The 18,683-nt window shown below is 44.8% G+C and overlaps 1 protein-coding gene across 1 annotated transcript in view; it reads left to right on the plus strand.

Annotated features, from left to right (window-relative positions):
- Positions 1-419: 419 nt before the first annotated feature.
- LOC139253819 (low-density lipoprotein receptor-related protein 1-like) overlaps positions 420-18,683 on the plus strand; it is a 2,398,725-nt gene continuing 2,380,461 nt past the window's right edge. The window contains exons 1-2 of the mRNA XM_070873585.1: positions 420-507; positions 13,744-13,824. Of these exons, the coding sequence (XP_070729686.1) occupies positions 420-507; positions 13,744-13,824 (169 nt within the window). The remainder of the gene's footprint in view (positions 508-13,743; positions 13,825-18,683) is intronic.

The raw sequence follows: 18,683 nt of genomic DNA on the forward strand, positions 1-18,683 counted from the left end.
GAAGAAGGAAGTGGTATTGGACATTTTTTGTAAAGGGGGTAAGGCATGTGGTCTCAAAGGTAAAGGGTCTCACATAAAACACAATGGGCATTAACATACCGTCACTGTGCTCAGGGGGCTCCGCTGCTGCACCAACTGGTATGCCCATGTGGGCGGACACTCACTCCTCCACCTCCATGAGGTCCTGGATGTCAGCCTCCCCTCCTCTGGTGCACCTCTGCTCACGCCTGTTGTATGCCAGTTTCGACTGCAAGAACAAGCACAAAAGTTGAGCGTGAGTGAGCAGCTTATCGTGTGCTACATCTACTTCCATAGTTGAATAGCTGTTATTGTATGGATGTGTGCAGATCTCCATTTGAACCTGCATGGCTATGCAGAGCGGCTGTGTGAATGGAGTGATTAGATGACAACCACCTAAGATGAAGGATGAGGCTAAAGTGTTGGAAACACATAACAAGAGTGAAACAATAGTGCGAGACCGGGTCAGGCTGAGTAGGGAAGAGCAAGGTAAGCGCCGCTTGAATGGCCAGGATGTGGCTGCTGAACTTCGCCTGAACTTTTATGGTGTCTTCACCAGTGAAGACCATAGCCTGGTGCACATAGTGAAGGATCGGGGACTGCAAAGACTTGACATTATGTGAAACAATGAGGTTCACATTATAGCATTGCAAAATTAATAGAAATGGTACTCACCCTGACGACCCGAGTGAGGTTGTTGAACTTCTTGCGACAGTGTGTCACAGTTCTGGCCACCATGTTCCTGGCAGTGATGTGCTGGGCCACCTCCTCCATTACCTCCTGAAGATTCTTGGAAAGTGCCGACTTCCACTGGAAAGTTGGAACACATTCCACCGCCTCCCCACTGCCTCCAGCAATGCATCGATGGCTGTGACCGAGAACTGGTGTGCACGCTGGTGACCTCCTTCCTCCTCCATTTTCCCACTCTGAGCAGGCTGAGAAGTTGGAACTACGCATGTGCATACTCATCTTAACACGCCTTGAAGAATCGGCTGTCACGGGATGTATAGCAGCCTTCGCACAAAGCGCATTCGTGCTTTAAATTTACCGCTGAAATTTTCGGTTCCACCGCGCGAAGAGAATTGTGCAACGACTGACTTAGCACTCCCTTCCCTCTTGGGGCGTAGAATCCATAATTTTGCAGTAGACAATGCAAACTTTTAAGCGCCGCTATTGTTACCGCCCTGATAGGATTAACACCTCAAAATGGGCGATACTGAATTTGTCCTCTCATGGTACTTGATATGCTTTCTGATCATAATAAACTTTCCTACCAACTGCATTCTTTTTTTCTCGTGCAAATGCGAAATCTCCCTGCAAGTGTTGTTGTAACTGTTCTAAATAGTGGGGTCGATGAAAACAGCAGTGATTTTAGTGTCTATCGACTCATCTCAGAAATGTAAGATTTAGGTCATCTGACTACTTGTCACCATCTTGAATGGAGTCCATCCGGTGAATTTAGTGAGAGGTATTAACATCAGAGGCAAAAAAACATCCTGCTTCTTTCCACTAGAGCATGTCAAACTTCCAGCCGAAGTCCTTGCATTAGCAGTGTCCATGCAACGATTCCACTGCTGGCCACATTTCCCTCTTAAACCTTCTTAGTGTGTATGAAATCCAGTTTGGTGATGATTGCGTTCATGGTATAACACTGCACAGCCTGTCTCAACATAGGCTTCGTTTTGGCAGTCAGGGCATGCCAGGCAGAGAGCACTGTTGAGCTTCATTTTAGTTCTTTCCAGGCCTCAGATTGCCTATTACGCTAGATCCAGAGTGTATTTTACTTTTAATTGTTTATTCAAATGTTGGCCCATTGCAGCATATTCCTCTGTAACCTGGTGGGAGCAGTTCACAAATCTAAAAGCTCCTGAGCTCTTTGTAGTTGGTGGGAGATTCTAACTCTTGTATGGCCTGTGAGTCATGGCAAAAAGCTATCCTACCCAACGATGTACCACATATATCACATTAGGGTACATCACCACTGTCCTTTCCTCATGGCTACCATTAACCAGCATGCCTTAGTTACCCGAATACATGCCTCAGTTTGCAAAATGTTCAGACCAGCAGCGGCTACCTGTCATGATGTCATCTACGTAGATTCGATTACCCCAATGTTCAGCATCAGGAATACTAAGCTCTGTTGGCGAGCTACCGCATCAGAATGAATGTTCATTCCAGGTAGTACACAAAATAAGTAGTCTGTGCTGGTTTTTGAGATGAACTCTCCTATTCCAGAACACATGAGCTTTATCCAGGTTGTAAAACACTGTACTCCTGTCAACCTAACTAATTTATGATTCAAGTGGGCGATGGGCCAGCATGACAGAGAGACACGGCAATTCAATTGCCTATAGATCTTTATTACACGGAAAATCTAAGAGAAATGCAGGGAACAGCACCAACCCTTGTACATGGCCTTCATTTCACCTCACAAAGGCCTTTCACACCGTCAACTGTGAGGGATTGTGGAGCATCCTCCTCAAATTCGGCTGTCCTCAAAAGTTTGACACAATCCTTCACCTGCTTCACGATGACATGCGACCTAACTCCATATACCCGCATTTTCCCCATATCCCTTAATACCTTTCGTTAGCAAAAGTCCACCAACCTCAGACTTAAAATGAACAATTGACCTGGCCTCAATTGCCATTTGCGGAAGAGTGTTCCAAACTTCTACCACTTTCCTAACTTCATTCCTGAAAGACCTGGCTCCAACTTTTCGACGCTGCCCCCTCGTCCTACAATCCCCAACCAGTGGAAATAGTTTTTCTCCATCTACCATATCAGTTCTGTTGTATATCTGTAAAGCATGCAATCCCATGTTCCGCCACCAGGGAGTGCATCTCCTGAAGTCCCAAGGGATTCCAACATCCCTTGGGAGCACTGTATATAAGCTGGCCCCTAAGGCCTGTTCCTCACTCTGGAGTGTCTTAATAAAGACTGAGGTCACTGTTACTTTAACCTCACTGTGTGTAGTCTCATCTGTGTTAGGAACACAATAAGTTCCCCTGAATATCTTAAAAACTTCAATCAAGTCACCCCTTATTCTTTTAAATTCGTGGAATAAAACTCTAGTTTTTGTAAGCTTTCCCGTGCCCAGAACCGCTCATGGTACTCCAAGTGTGGATTTTTTATAGCTGTAGCATAACTTCCAACCCCTTGTATTACATCAATAATTTGGATGAAGGAATTGAGTGTAATATTTCCAAGTTTGCAGATGACACTAAACTGGGTGGCGGTGTGAGCTGTGAGGGGGACGCTTAGAGGCTGCAGGGTGACTTAGACAGGTTAGGTGAGTGGGCAAATGCATGGCAGATGCAGTATAATGTGGATAAATGTGAGGTTATCCACTTTGGGGGCAAAAACGCGAAGATAGAATATTATCTGAATGGTGACAGATTAGGAAAATGGGAGGTGCAACGAGACCTGGGTGTCATGGTTCATCAGTCATTGAAAGTTGGCATACAGGTACAGCAGGCGGTGAAGAAGGCAAATGGAATGTTGGCCTTCATATCTAAGGGATTTGAGTATAGGAGCAGGGAGGTCTTACTGCAGTTGTACAGGGCCTTGGTGAGGCCTCACCTGGAATATTGTGTTCAATTTTGGTCTCCTAATCTGAGGAAGGACATTCTAGCTATTGAGGGAGTGCAGCGAAGGTTCACCAGACTGATTCCAGGGATGGCCGGACTGACATATGAGGAGAGACTGGATCAACTGGGCCTTTATACATTGGAGTTTAGAAGGATGGGAAGGGATCTCATAGAAACATACAAGATTCTGCGGGACTGGACAGGTTAGATGCGGGAAGAATGTTCCCGATGTTGGGGAAGTCCAGAACCAGGGGACACAGTCTTAGGATAAGGGATACGCCATTTAGGACTGAGATGAGGAGAAACTTCTTCACTCAGAGAGTTGTTAACCTGTGGAATTCCCTGCCGCAGAGAGTTGTTGATGTCAGTTCATTGGATATATTCAAGAGGGAGTTACATATGGCTCTTACGGCTAAAGGAATTAAGGGGTATGGAGAGAAAGCAGGAAAGGGGTACTGAGGGAATGATCAGCCATGATCTTATCCAATGGTGGTACAGGCTCGAAGGGCCGAATGGCCTACTCCTGCACCTATTTTCTATGTTTCTATGTTTCTCGTCCTCTAGATATAAAGGCCAACAATCTATTAGCCTTTTTGATTATTTTCTGTATCTGTCTGTATCATTTTAATGAACTATGTACATGGAACCCCAAGTCTCTTTGGACCTTCACTGTTTCTACCATTTAGAAAGTACTCTGTTCTATCCTTTTTAAGTTGCAAGTAGCTGACCTCACATTTGCCTACATTGAAATCCATTTGCCACAGTTTTGCCCATTCACTTAATCTATTAATATTTCTTTGTAATTTTATACTTCCAGCTACACTGCTTACAATGCCACCTATCTTTGTGTCATAGGGAAACATGGATTTATGGCTTTCTATCTCATCATCTAAGTCATTAATAAATAAGGTGAATAGTTGAGGCCCCAACACAGATTCTTGCAGCTCACCACTCGTCACATCCTGCCAATTAGAATACCTGCCCATTGTCCCTACTCTATATTTAGTGCCATTCAGACAATTTCCTAACCAGGCCAATAATTTGTCCTCAATTCCATGGGCTTCAACTTCAGCTAACAATTTCTTATGAGGGCCTTTATCAAATGCCTTCTGGAAGCCCATATAAATAACATCCATAGACATTCCCCTGTCCACGACTTTAGCCACCTCTTCAAAAACTTCAATCGTTTTGTTAGACTTGATCTACCTTGTACAAATCCATGCTGGCTCTCTCTGATCGGCTGAAAACTTTCAAAGTGTTCAATCACACTATCCTTAAATATATAATTTCTCAACAACAGATGTTAGGCTAACTGGTCTATAATTTCCTGGTTTCCCTCTCTCACCTTTCTTAAATAGCAGAGTGACATGTGCAACTTTCCAATCGAAAGGAATGGTTCCTGAATCGAAAGAACTCTGGAAGAATATAGTTAGGTTATCTGCAATGTATTCACCTACTTCCTTTAAAACCCTGCAATGGAAACCACCTGGTCCTAGAGATTTGCCAGTCTTTAGTGTCATTATTTTCTTTGTTACTGTTATTTTGCTTATGTTGATTTTGGTGAGTTCCTGTCCCTAATGTAACATTGTTTTTCTTGGACTGTCGAGCATGCTATACTCTTCCTCTACTCTAAGTACTGATGCAAAGTAATTATTCAACATGTCCGCCATTTCCATATTTTCATTTACAATATCATCATTCTCCATTTTCAAGGGCCCACATTGCTCCTAACCACTCGCTTTTTCCTAATATAATTGCAAAATAAAATTGTGTTGATTTTGATAGCCTTTGCAAGGTTCATTCCATACTCCCTTTTTGTAACTAGTTATATCTGTTTTGTCACCTTTTGTTGTTCTTTGAATCTCTCCCAGTCACCAAGCATTTTAGTATGCTTTTTCTTTTGGTTTTATGTCGTCCCTTACCTCTTTAATTGTCCATGTTTTTTTTGGTAAGTAGAGCTTTTGTGCCTTCGGAGTAGAAACTGGTTCTTTATCACAAATTCTTATTTTGAACATCTTCCACTGATCTTCTGTAATGTTAACCTTTGACAGATTTGCCCAGTTTACTATGGACAGTCTCTGTCTCATCAGATTGAAGTCAGCCTTAACTAAATCTAGAATCTTAGGCCGTGATTTACCCTACCTCGGTGGATCCGAGGTGGATGATGTCGGTGGTGGGTCTCGGACCTGTTTTTGGCTCCATCGCAGTCTCCGACATGACTTTCCCCTGATTGAGCTTGTTAAGCCCACCCAGCGAGTTTTCTGGCCAATTAAAAGAAGCGGGTCTGATAACATTATTTACTTTGACATTTGTGTTGTCAGTGCTCTACAGCATTGAGGTGCTGCAAACACTGATAAGCACTGCACAGAGGTGCTGCACCTAGGCACTAAGGAGGGAGTCACAGCATGCAGGGAGGTTATCTTCCCTTCCAATGGGTGGAAGAGACTTCCCCAGGAGACCAACACAGCCTGGTTGCACATTGCACAGGAGAACACAAGTAAGGATGTCATCAGGAGGACCAGGCTGCACTGGCACAAACTTTCAATGATCTCAGTAGATCACAAAATGTTACTGCACAGTCACACACAACCTCGTCCTTCTGTGCCACTCATCACATCCCCATCACTCTAACTTCCCTTCCCTACTCCTGCACATCCTTACTCCCACCAACTTAACTTGCAACTAAAACATAGAAACATAGAAAATAGGTGCAGGAGTCGGCCATTCGGCCCATCGAGCTTGCACCGCCATTCAATAAGATCATGGCTGATCATTCCCCCTTTCCTGCTTTCTCTCCACATCCCTTAATCCCCTTAGCCGTAAGGGCCATATCTAACTCCCTCTTGAATATATCCAATGAACTGGCATCAACAACTCTCTGCGGCAGGGAATTCCATAGGTTAACAACTCTCTGAGTGAAGAAGTTTCTCCTCATCGCAGTCCTAAATGGCCTACCCCTTATCCTAAGACTATGTCTCATGGTTTTGGACTTCCCCAACATCGGGAACATTCTTCCCGCATCTAACCTGTCCAGTCCCGTCAGAATCTTATACATTTCTATGAGATCCCCTCTCATCCTTCTAAACTCCTCATATGACAGTCCAGCCATCCCTGGAATCAGTCTGGTGAACCTTCGCTGCACTCCCTCAATAGCAAGAACATCCTTCCTCAGATTAGGAGACCAAAACTGAACACAATATTCCAGGTGAGGTCTCACTAAGGCCCTGTAAAACTGCAGTAAGACCTCCCTGCTCCTATATTCAAATCCCCTAGCTATGAAGGCCAACATACCATTTGCCTTCTTCACCGCCTGCTGTACTTGCATGCCCACTTTCAGTGACTGATGAACCATGACACCCAGGTCTCGTTGCACCTCCCCTTTTCCTAATCTGTCGCCATTCAGATAATATTCTGCCTTCGTGTTTTTGCCCCCAAAATGGATCACCTCACATTTATCCACATTTTACTGCATCTGCCATGCATTTGCTCATTCACCTAACCTGTCTAAGTCACCCTGCAGCCTCTTAGTGTCCTCCTCACAGCCCACACCACCACCCAGTTTAGTGTCATCCACAAACTTGGAGATATTGCACTCAATTCCTTCATCTAAATCGTTAATGTATATTGTAAAGAGTTGGTGTCCCAGCACTAAGCCCTGCGGCACTCCACTAGTCACTGCCTACTATTCTGGAAAGGACCCGTTTATCCCGACTCTCTGCTTCCTGTCTGGTAGTTTATCTTAATTTGTTTTTAAAGCTATGTGATTTGACTATCTAACTAATGGTAACTTAAACCTTATTTCTGGTGATTACATGCACAGATGAAAAAGCACACTTTAGGGATTTAGTAATTATGCACTTTTGACTCTTGTAGTCAGAAAGGAGTTTAAGGGATTCCTATTATTTACAAATTCCAACTTAATAGGAATCATTGACAATAGGAATCATTGTCACTGCTATTTTCCTCCACTTTTACATCTGAACAGTAATTCAACACTTGTTCAGAAACAAAACAAAACCTCCACCCATCCCTCTCTATCTACATTATAATTTCCTTATCTCACTAGCTGCCACTCACACTCCCCCTCATCCTAGTCCAATCATACCAACTAACAACACACAAGGATCGGCACTTGTATGTTTTAGCCAATGTTCATGTGAAGTTTTTGATAATGTGCTATCAAATATTGAAATCTTTATATTCAACACTTTGCGTTCTTGGATAGATTTATGTGCACCTTTGGAAGTGACTTAGTGAGTTGCAGTGAATGGTGAGACATAACGGTACCCTCCATAATGCTGATGTGTGTGAAAAGAATGGCTTGGACATTGTAAGGATGCTTTATGTTGTTGGTGTGGGGTGGTTCCCACCTGGAATATCATGTGGCAGCCATAGTGTGCAGCGACAAGTGAAGTAATTGTGACCATGGTGAGGCCATCTCTGGCGTCCTGGGCATCAATGTGGTTGAGTGCTGATCTTATGATTACGGAGAAGGTTGGTGTAGTTGTTGGTGTTGCTGGTGTGCCTGGTGATGCTGGTGTTGGGCTGATCATGGTCAGATTTTGAGGACCAAGATAAGAGAGTATAATGTGCACCCATGCTGATGAAATAAATGGCAGGTGAAGTAGAGATGACAGAAGCGATCTGTCAATGGTGGAGAGGTAATAACGTCAGATTGTATGGAGACTTGTGTAAAGACTTTCAGCATCCTGAATCAGTAGTGGAAATGCAGTTTAGAGATGCTCGTTCTTAAGGGAAGATATCTGAATCAGCTGGGAGCTTTGAGTTGACATTTGAAGCTGTCACCTTATCAGCTGATTCAATGGCCACTGATCTCTCGCCTCAGCTTCACTGACGAGGTTTAGGTTAGAGGGAAACCTGTGGGAGACCTGTGAAAGTTAAAAAACTGGGGGGGGGAAAAAAGTATTGTTAAGTGGTTGTAAACAAGCCACTAATGATTTCAATTGGGTCCCACGCCGTTGTCGTTCGGCTTTGCTCAGCACTGGCAGACCCGACATCGTGAACTGCAGAAGTGCATGTTTGGAACCCACTTTCAATCAATTTAAATTTCACAGCTGACCCACCACCAATCAGGTCCACTGAGCATTGGCAAAATTGCGGCCTGAGTAGCTGTTTTGCATTTCTCCCTTTCAAACACAACATTGAACTCTATCATATTATGATCACTATTATAGAAATGTTCACGCACTATTAGGCTGTTAACTTATTCTGGCTCATTGTTCAATACTAAATTGAATATTGCCTGTCCCCTTGTTGGTTCTTGGACATATTGTTGCAGAAAACTATCCTAAACACTGTCAAGAAATTCACTACCTTTTCTGACTTGAGCTATTCTGCTTATCCCAATCTATATGAAAGTTCAAATCCCCCATTAAAATCATTCTTCTCAAGTATCGAGTCAATTCCTGATTATAGTGATCTCATATAATATTGAACCAAGTGTGGGATTTGGACAGGAATATCGTTTTATCACAGCATGATTCCATTCCAATTAAACTTTCACATAGTGCTTTGGATTTCTAAGCTGTTTATGGTAACTAGCTCCACTCCCTTTTTGGCAGATAACTCTGCAGGGTACTAGTAGTAAATAACCCTTTAATCCATAGGCAGTTATACACATGAATATATCAGCAAGCATAACTTAAAACATGCACAGGTTCTTTCATTCTTGATTTTCGGCAAGAATTCAATTCACTTAATTGTGCTTAGTTGGTTTAGTTGTTTTACAGGTTAACCCCAGTTTAATAGTGCAAGCCACTTACAAGTCAACAAATTAAATTATATCTTTAAAAAATTAATCACAGTTTAACAGTGCCTCTAAAGATGTTTTGAGATTCAAATCCTGACCATGAGCTCCCAATAAATGTCAGAACAGTGGAATTAATACTCTGACAATCAAGGGCACCAAATTAATCCTTAACCCCTACATTTTTACTCCTCATCAAGTAACCATCTGGTATTTACCATCCAGCCTTTGTGTAGGAATATGATGTCTAAATTTGCCTCACCAAACTGTCTAAGAATCATCGAATCATAGAATGGTTGCAGCACACAAGGAGGTCATTCTTGCATTATCCCGTTTCTAATCGTATTAACACAACCAACCTCCACATAGTCAGCCATGCCATTCTTCTTGCATGCCTCCATTGTCCAGATCTGTGGCACTGCCCTCTCTTGGTTACATTTATAAACAAGGTCAGAGCTTCTCCAGCAATGGCTTCTTCTCCAATTCTCACACCTCTTCCTCATTTACATGCTGCCACTCGATATCATCTGCAGACACACAGTTAGCTTCTTTCTGTATATGAAAAACACCCAGTTTTACCTGTCCACCATATCTCTTCACCTCTGCTTGTCTGACATACTTTCCCACCTGCAAGTTCCCTCCAATTATTTTTCTTCATGTGCAATCCCTTTAAATTTGTCCGGTATTTTCCAGTGGCGACAGCTGGAGAGCAGCCTACGCCGGTCCTCTCAAGTGGTGTGTGTCCGCGTAACTTAGGAGGAAAATTGTCTGCAACACTGCCTGTCTTGCCCCGACCTCAGCCCTTCCACCACTGAAACCCAAGACTTCATCAACTCTTTCTCTTTCTTTAAAAACTTCCTTAAGACCCATCTCTCCATACAAACTTTTGGTTGTGGTACAGACTCGAGGGAGGGTTGAATGGCCTACTCCTGTTCCTACATCCCCCCGCCCGCTCTTCCCCCACCACACTCTCTTCTTCCTTGGCTTGGCAGCCATTTTTCATACACATATCTGTGAAATGCCTTGCGATGTTTTTTTAAACGATAAGGGAGTCAAGGATTCTTGAATGATAAGAGAGTCAAGGGTTATGGAGAACGGGCAGGGAAGTGGAGTTGAGGCCAAGATCAGATCAGCCATGATCTTAATGGCAGAGCAGGCTCGAGAGGCCAACTAGCCTACTCCTGCTCCTATGTTGAAGGCAATGTCTTTGTTGTTGCCGCTACCCCTGTTTGAAGACATTGAGAAGCGTTTGCTGTTGTATATTGATTTCCTATGGCAACAAAGAAAAATCATCACAAAAAATGTTTTACATTGCTGTTGTGAAGTGCAAATTGCCAACTGAGACACGGCAATCAATGAGCAATAATGAATTGGCAATTCAGAAAAAAAATCAACAAGAAGATTTTAAAACTTTATGATGATAGTATTTACATTGTTGAAAAATTGTTATTGTTGAGTATTATCCTGAGGGGAAAATTCCATTACCATAACTCTTCCCGGTATGACCTCTTTGGCTGGAAAACACTGAAGAATAATGTTTCAGTACGGAAATCACCATACCGTAAATCTGCATTCCCTCACAGTTGTATTTGCCATAATAGATAAATTGCATGAATCAAATATTCATCCGCCTTAAGCTGCTTCACTTGCAAAGAGAATTGCTCTGCTCTGTGAAAGATCAGGATTGCTCGGGACTGTTTTTGTTTATTAAAAGTTACACAGAGAATCTTTCACAAGAAGTAAGAATCTCCCCAAATTAGTTAGAAACATAGAAACATAGAAACATAGAAAAATAGGTGCAGGAGCAGGCCATTCAGCCCTTCTAGCCTGCACCGCCATTCAATGAGTTCATGGCTGAACATGAAACTTCAGTACCCCATTCCTGCTTTCTCGCCATACCCCTTGATCCCCCGAGTAGTAAGGACTTCATATAACTCCCTTTTGAATATATTTAGTGAATTGGCCTCAACTACTTTCTGTGCTAGAGAATTCCACAGGTTCACCACTCTCTGGGTGAAGAAGTTTCTCCTCATCTCGGTCCTAAATGGCTTACACCTTATCTTTAGACTGTGACCCCTGGTTCTGGACTTCCCCAACATTGGGAACATTCTTCCTGCATCTAACCTGTCTAAACCCGTCAGAATTTTAAACGTTTCTATGAGGACCCCTCTCATTCTTCTGAACTCCAGTGAATACAAGCCCAGTTGATCCAGTCTTTCTTGATAGGTCAGTCCCACCATCATGGGAATCAGTCTGGTGAATCTTCGCTGCACTCCCTAATAGCAAGAATGTCCTTCCTCAAGTGAGGAGACCAAAACTGTACACAATACTCCAGGTGTGGCCTCACCAAGGCCCTGTACAACTGTAGCAACACCTCCCTGCCCCTGTACTCAAATCCCCTCGCTATGAAGGCCAACATGCCATTTGCTTTCTTAACCGCCTGCTGTACCTGCATGCCAACCTTCAATGACTGATGTACCATGACACCCAGGTCTCGTTGCACCTTCCCTTTTCCTAATCTGTCACCATTCAGATAATAGTCTGTCTCTCTGTTTTTACCACCAAAGTGGATAACCTCACATTTATCCACATTATACTTCATCTGCCGTACATTTGCCCACTCACCTAACCTATCCAAGTCACTCTGCAGCCTCATAGCATCCTCCTCGCAGCTCACACTGCCACCCAACTTAGTGTCATCCGCAAATTTGGAGATACTACATTTAATCCCCTCGTCTAAATCATTAATGTACAATGTAAACAGCTGGGGCCCCAGCACAGAACCTTGCGGTACCCCACTAGTCACTGCCTGCCATTCTGAAAAGTACCCATTTACTCCTACTCTTTGCTTCCTGTCTGCCAACCAGTTCTCAATCCATGTCAGCACACTACCCCCAATCCCATGTGCTTTAACTTTGCACATTAATCTCTTGTGTGGGACCTTATCGAAAGCCTTCTGAAAGTCCAAATATACCGCATCAACTGGTTCTCCTTTGTCCACTTCACTGGAAACATCCACAAAAAATTCCAGAAGATTTGTCAAGCATGATTTCCCTTTCACAAATCCATGCTGACTTGGACCTATCATGTCACCATTTTCCAAATGCGCTGCTATGACATCCATAATAATTGATTCCATCATTTTACCCACTACTGAGGTCAGGCTGACCGGTCTATAATTCCCTTGTTTCTCTCTCTCTCCTTTTTTAAAAAGTGGGGTTACATTGGCTACCCTCCACTCGATAGGAACTGATCCAGAGTCAATGGAATGTTGGAAAATGACTGTCAATGCATCCGCTATTTCCAAGGCCACCTCCTTAAGTACTCTGGGATGCAGTCCATCAAGCCCTGGGGATTTATCGGCCTTCAATCCCATCAATTTCCCCAACACAATTTCCCGACTAATAAAGATTTCCCTCAGTTCCTCCTCCTTACTAAACCCTCTGACCCCTTTTATATCCGGAAGGTTGTTTGTGTCCTCCTTAGTGAATACTGAACCAAAGTACTTGTTCAATTGGTCTGCCATTTCTTTGTTCCCCGTTATGACTTCCCCTGATTCTGACTGCAGGGGACCTACGTTTGTCTTTACTAACATTTTTCTCTTTACATACCTATAGAAACTTTTGCAATCCGCCTTAATGTTCCCTGCAAGCTTCTTCTCGTACTCCATTTTCCCTGCCCTAATCAAACCCTTTGTCCTCCTCTGCTGAGTTCTAAATTTCTCCCAGTCCCTAGGTTCGCTGCTATTTCTGGACAATTTGTATGCCACTTCCTTGGCTTTAATACTATCCCTGGATAGCCACGGTTGAGCCACCTTCCCTTTTTTATTTTTACGCCAGACAGGAATGTGCAATTGTTGTAATTCATCCATGCGGTCTCTAAATGTCTACCATTGCCCATCCACAGTCAACCCCTTAAGTATCATTCGCCAATCTATCCTAGCCAATTCACGCCTCATAGCTTCAAAGTTACCCTTCTTTAAGTTGCAGCTAAAGGAAAGATTTGAAGTGCAGGCTTGACCTGGAACTTCCGTAGAGTGATTCAGAGCCAGCAGACACAAGTTATACTGCAGATAGGAAAAGCCAAGCTCTCTCCAAGTGTGCAAAGCTCCAAATCCAAATAATTATAGTTTTGCTGCAAACGGTGCCGGGTTGAACTTTAACACCCAAAAACACGTGGGTTTGTGTTTGGTAAAATGGTAAAATTTTTAAAATCTGCAACCTGACCCAAAACCACCGACAACCACTCCACTTCCGGATTTAACGGAGGCGGGATAAAGTGTGGACAGCCAGCCCACTCCCAGGATGCAGATTGGTAATTTTAATATTTTAATGAGGCTGGCAGTCTCTAATTTAACCTGCTTGGCAGGTTTTACAGTGGCCGGACGAGTTTTCCGTGCCTCGGGAATCCCTGCAGCTGAAAGAAGGCGAGGACAGCTCCGGGGAGAAGGTAAGTGCCTGTACAGCACTGCTTGTGGGCCAGGAGGAGCAGTGTTTCAAGGCCGAGTAATACTATACGCTTCTCATCAGGCCAAATCTATCCTGAATTCATATAAAACCTGTAAAATTACTGGTCAATTCAAATTGACAGTACTAATGATTTACTTCACAAAAGGTAATGTTGTCATCCAGATTGTTGGAAGTATTTATAACAATTATGCACAATTGAGCTAAACCGATGGGGCTCTCATTTTACTACTACCATAGCAACTTGCATTTATAAAGTGCCTTTAATTGTAAAATGTCCCAAGGAGCTTCATAGGAGCATTATCGAACAAAATTTGACATCGAGCCACATAAAGAGATATTGGGCTCAATTTTCCCCAATGCCGTTTTTTGGCATACTTGAAGAGTTACGCCCATTTCTTTTGGGGGCCCAACTACGCCCAAAAAAAATCCAACTTTCTCCATTTGAATTGTTAATTTTGGCGCTGCCTTGCTTGTCCTTTAGCTTTGCGAGTGGAGCCTAAGATCTACGGCAACAAGATCAGGTTGCCAAGGTAACGAGCGACACACTGCAGGCTGAGGCTGGAAAGTGAAACATACAACACATTCTGGCCAGCTCACAGCAACCTGCACAAGTGCCTTGCACATTGCAGCAGCTTACCAGCATGAAATTATTAAAGAATTTATGCCAAAAGTCTATTCTCCCCCCCGCCCCCGGCTCCTGGTGCCAGGTGCAGCTGCTAACCCGGTCCAAAAGGCCTCCCTCCACCCTCCTCCCGGAGCTGGTGCCGCTCCTAACCCTGGCCGAAAGGCCTCTCTCCCCTGCCATTGCCGGGTGCCACTACTAACCCTGGCTGAAAGGCCTCCCTCCTCCCGGTGCCGGGTGCCATTGCTAAACCTGGCCAAAAGGCCTTGCCCCCTCCCCCCATCCCCCTCTCCTCTCCCCTCTCTCCTCGCCCCCACCCTCTCCACTCTCTCCACCTATCCTGCTGCTGTCTCGGCCGTGGGACTGGATCTTCTGTGCTGATTCTCTTACCTGGGCTGATTTTGTAAACCGCACGGAAGGTTTTTCCAGAGCGGTCACATATGCTGTCTTCAGAAAAATTGGAGTAAATCGTAGTTGGCCAAACTTGCTTAAATGGCCAGAATTGGTGCGGGTGGCAGGTTACGCCCCCAATGATGTAAAAGGATCGTAGCCTAAAAAAGTCCTACCGAAGTGAATTATGCGAGCGCAAAACTTTGGGGAAACTTGGAGATTTTAATTTACTTCAAAAAAAAATGGTGCACGCCAAAAAAACGGCGCAGATAATTGGGAAAAATTGAGCCCATTCGGACTGAGGTCGTTTTTAAGGAGCATCTTAAAGTTTAAAATCGAGGATGCGCAGGAGGCCAGAATTCGGGGAGCAAATATATCTGAGGGTTGTAGGGCTGGAGGAGGTTACAGAGATAGGGAGGGTGAGGCCATGGAGAGATTTAAAAACAAGGATGAGATTTTTTAAATCGAGGCGTTGCCAGACTGGGAGTCAATGTAGGTCAGCGAGCACGGGGAGGTACGTGAACGGAACCTGTTGGGGGTTCGGATACAGGCAGCAGAGTTTTTGATGAATTCATGTTCATGTAGGGTGTAAGACGGGAGAACGGCCATGAAAACCTTGGAATATTGCTGGAGGAAACAAAGGCATGGATGATTGTTTCAGCAGTAGATTAGCTGAGGCAGGGGCAGAGATGGACGATGTTACAGAGGTGGAACTAGGCAGTATTGGTTACGGAGCATGATATGTGGTCGGAAGAATCAAATAAGATGCCAAGTTTGTGAACGATATGATTTAGCCTCAGACAGTTGCCAGGGCGAGGGATGGTGTTGGTGGCTAGGGAATGGAGTTTGTGGCGGGGACTAAAGACAATGTGTTCGGTCTTCCCAATATTTAGTTGGAGGAAATTTCTGCTCATTCAGGACTTGTTGGACATGCAGCATGACAAATCAGACACAGTGGAGGGGTTGGCGGAGGTGATGGTGAGGTAGACCTGGGTGTCATGAGCATACATATGGAACTTGACATTGTATGTTCAGATGCTGTTGAGCAGGGCAGCGTGTAGATGAGAAACAGGAGTGGGCCAAGAATAGATCCTTGTGGGACTCCAGAGGTAATAGTGTGGGAATTTAAGAGAAGGTGTTGCAGGGGTGACTCTCTGACTATGAATGGAGAAATAAGAATGGAACCAGTGAAGGCAGTCTCACCTAGCTGGATGATAGAGGAGAGTCGTTAGAGCAGGATGGGGTGGTCAATCATGTCAAAGGCTGAAGACAGATTGAGAGGGATGAGGAGGAATAGTTTTCCATGGTAACAGTAATATAGGATGTCAGTTGCGAATTTGACAAGGGCAGTTTCAGTGGTAACTGTTGTGTATGGAGAAAGAGTCCGACTGAACACTGAGCTCAAAGTTAAGTGTGACCGTAGTCTTTTGTTGCAGGTCTCCAGAGTGCCTCTCCAACCTGTGAAGCCTCCTTAAATACCTGTGCTCCCAAGGGATTATGGGATCCCTTGGGACTCCGGGGAATGAGCCCTCTGGTGGCTATACAGAGTAAATACAAGACTACATATAGAACAACATTCCCCCCCAAAGTCAATGGTCTAACTATTTACAACGTGAGTCGATCTGGGGCCCTTCTTGCCCTGGTTGATCATCTTGGTGTGAAAGCTGGTGTTGTTGAATCATTTGTTGGGCCCTCGCTGGGCTGCTATGCAGCTAGCCGTGCTGGGCTGCCTGGTGTGTTAGGCCCTGCAGGGCTGCTGTGGATGATGGGTTCTGCTTCGTGGTCAACCGTGGTGCCGGTTGCCACTGGTGTGTGTTGGGGGATCAAAAAAGGTAGGGTCCAAGGTGGGTGGCTCAGGGTAGTCCGTGAATCTGAGTTAGGTTTGATCCAAGTGTTTCCGGTGAATGAGTCCATTTGAAAGTTTGACCCGAAACACCCTGCTCCACTCTTTGGCCACGACAATGCCGGGAAGCCACTTGGGACCTTGTCCGTAATTTAATACAAATACAGGATCATTGACTTCAATCTCGCATGACACATTTGCGCTATCATGTATGCACTTTGTTGAAGCCGCCTGCTCTCTACCTGTTCATGTAGATCAGGGTGGACTAACGAGAGCCTTGTCTTAAGTGCCCTTTTCATGAGCAGTTCAGCAGGTGGGATCTCAGTGAGTGAGTGGTGTCTCGTGCGGTAACTAAGCAGGACTCCGGATAGGTGAGTCTGCAGTGAGCCTTTAGTTACCCTCTTCAAGCCTTGCTTGATGGTTTGCACTGCTCACTCTGCCTGACCATTGCACACTGGTTTAAACGGGGCAGCTGTGACATGTTTGATCCCATTACGGGTCATGAATTCTTTGAACTCAGCACTGGTAAAACATGGCCCGTTGTTGCTCACCAGGACATCGGGTAAGCCGTGAGTGGCAAACATGGCCCGCAGGCTTTCAGTAGTGGCAGCGGACGTGCTAGCAGACATTATCTCACATTCAATCCACTTGGAGTAGGCGTCTACAACCACAAGGAACATTTTACCCAAGAACGGGCCTGCATAGTTGACGTATATCCGAGACCACGGTTTGGAGGGCCAACACCATAAACTTAGCGGTGCCTCCCTGGGTACATTGCTTAACTGCGAGCATGTATTACATCTGTGAATGCAGGACTCTAAGTCCGCATCGATACCGGGCCACCACGTGTGGGATCTGGCTATCGCTTTCATCATTACGATGCCTGGGTGGGTACTGTGAAGGTCATTGACGAAGGTGCCTCTGCCCTTCTTGGGGACCACTACTCGATTGCCCCACAGAAGGCAGTCTGCCTGTATAGACATTGCATCTTTGCGCCGCTGGAATGGCTTTATCTCTTCCTTCATTTCCACTAGGACACTGGACCAGCTCCAGTGAAGCACACAGCTTTTGACTAGGGATAATAAGGGGTCCTGGCTCGTCCAGGTTTTGATCTGGCGGGCAGTGACGGGTGATTTCTCACTCTCAAATGCTTCCATAACCATGGCTAGATCTGCAGACTGCGCCATTTCTACCCCCATGGTGGGCAATGGCAGCCGACTGAGAGCATCAGCGCAGTTTTCTGTGCCTGGCCTATGGCGGATGGCGTAGTTGTATGTGGACAATGTGAGCGCCCACCTCTGGATACGGGCCGATGCGTTGGTATTTATCCCTTAACTCTTGGAAAACAGGGATGTAAGTGGCTTATGGTCAGTTTCCAATTCGAATTTTAGCCCAAACAGGTATTGATGCATTTTCTTTACCTCATAGACACAGGCTAACACTTCCTTTTCAATCATGCTGTAGGCTCTCTCAGCCTCAGACAGACTCCTGGATGCATAAGCAACCAGTTGCTGTTTCCCGAAATCATTAGCTTGTTGCAATACACACCCAACACCACATGATGACTCATCACATGCTAGTACCAAACGCTTACATGGATCATACAACACAAGCAATTTGTTTGAGCATAACAATTTTCTCGCTTTTACAAAGGCATTTTCTTGGCTTTTGCCCCAAACCCATTCGCCCCCTTTTCATAGTAAGATATGAAGTGGTTCTAGCAGAGTGCTGAGACCCAGTAAGAAGTTACCAAAGTAGTTCAAGAGTCCCAGAAACAACCGCAGCTCTGTCACGTTCAGTGGCCTCGGTGCATTCTCGATTACCTCCGTCTTCGCATTGGTGGGCCTGATGCCGTCCGCCGCAATCCTCCTTCCCAAGAACTCCACTTCAGGCACCAGGAAAACACACTAACCTGAGCCCCACGCAATTGAGTCGACTAAGAACCTCCTCCAGGTTCTGCAGGTGCTCGACTCTGTTCCGACCT

Source organism: Pristiophorus japonicus, chromosome 3, assembly GCF_044704955.1.
Source record: "Pristiophorus japonicus isolate sPriJap1 chromosome 3, sPriJap1.hap1, whole genome shotgun sequence".
NCBI classification, from domain to species: Eukaryota; Metazoa; Chordata; class Chondrichthyes; family Pristiophoridae; genus Pristiophorus; species Pristiophorus japonicus.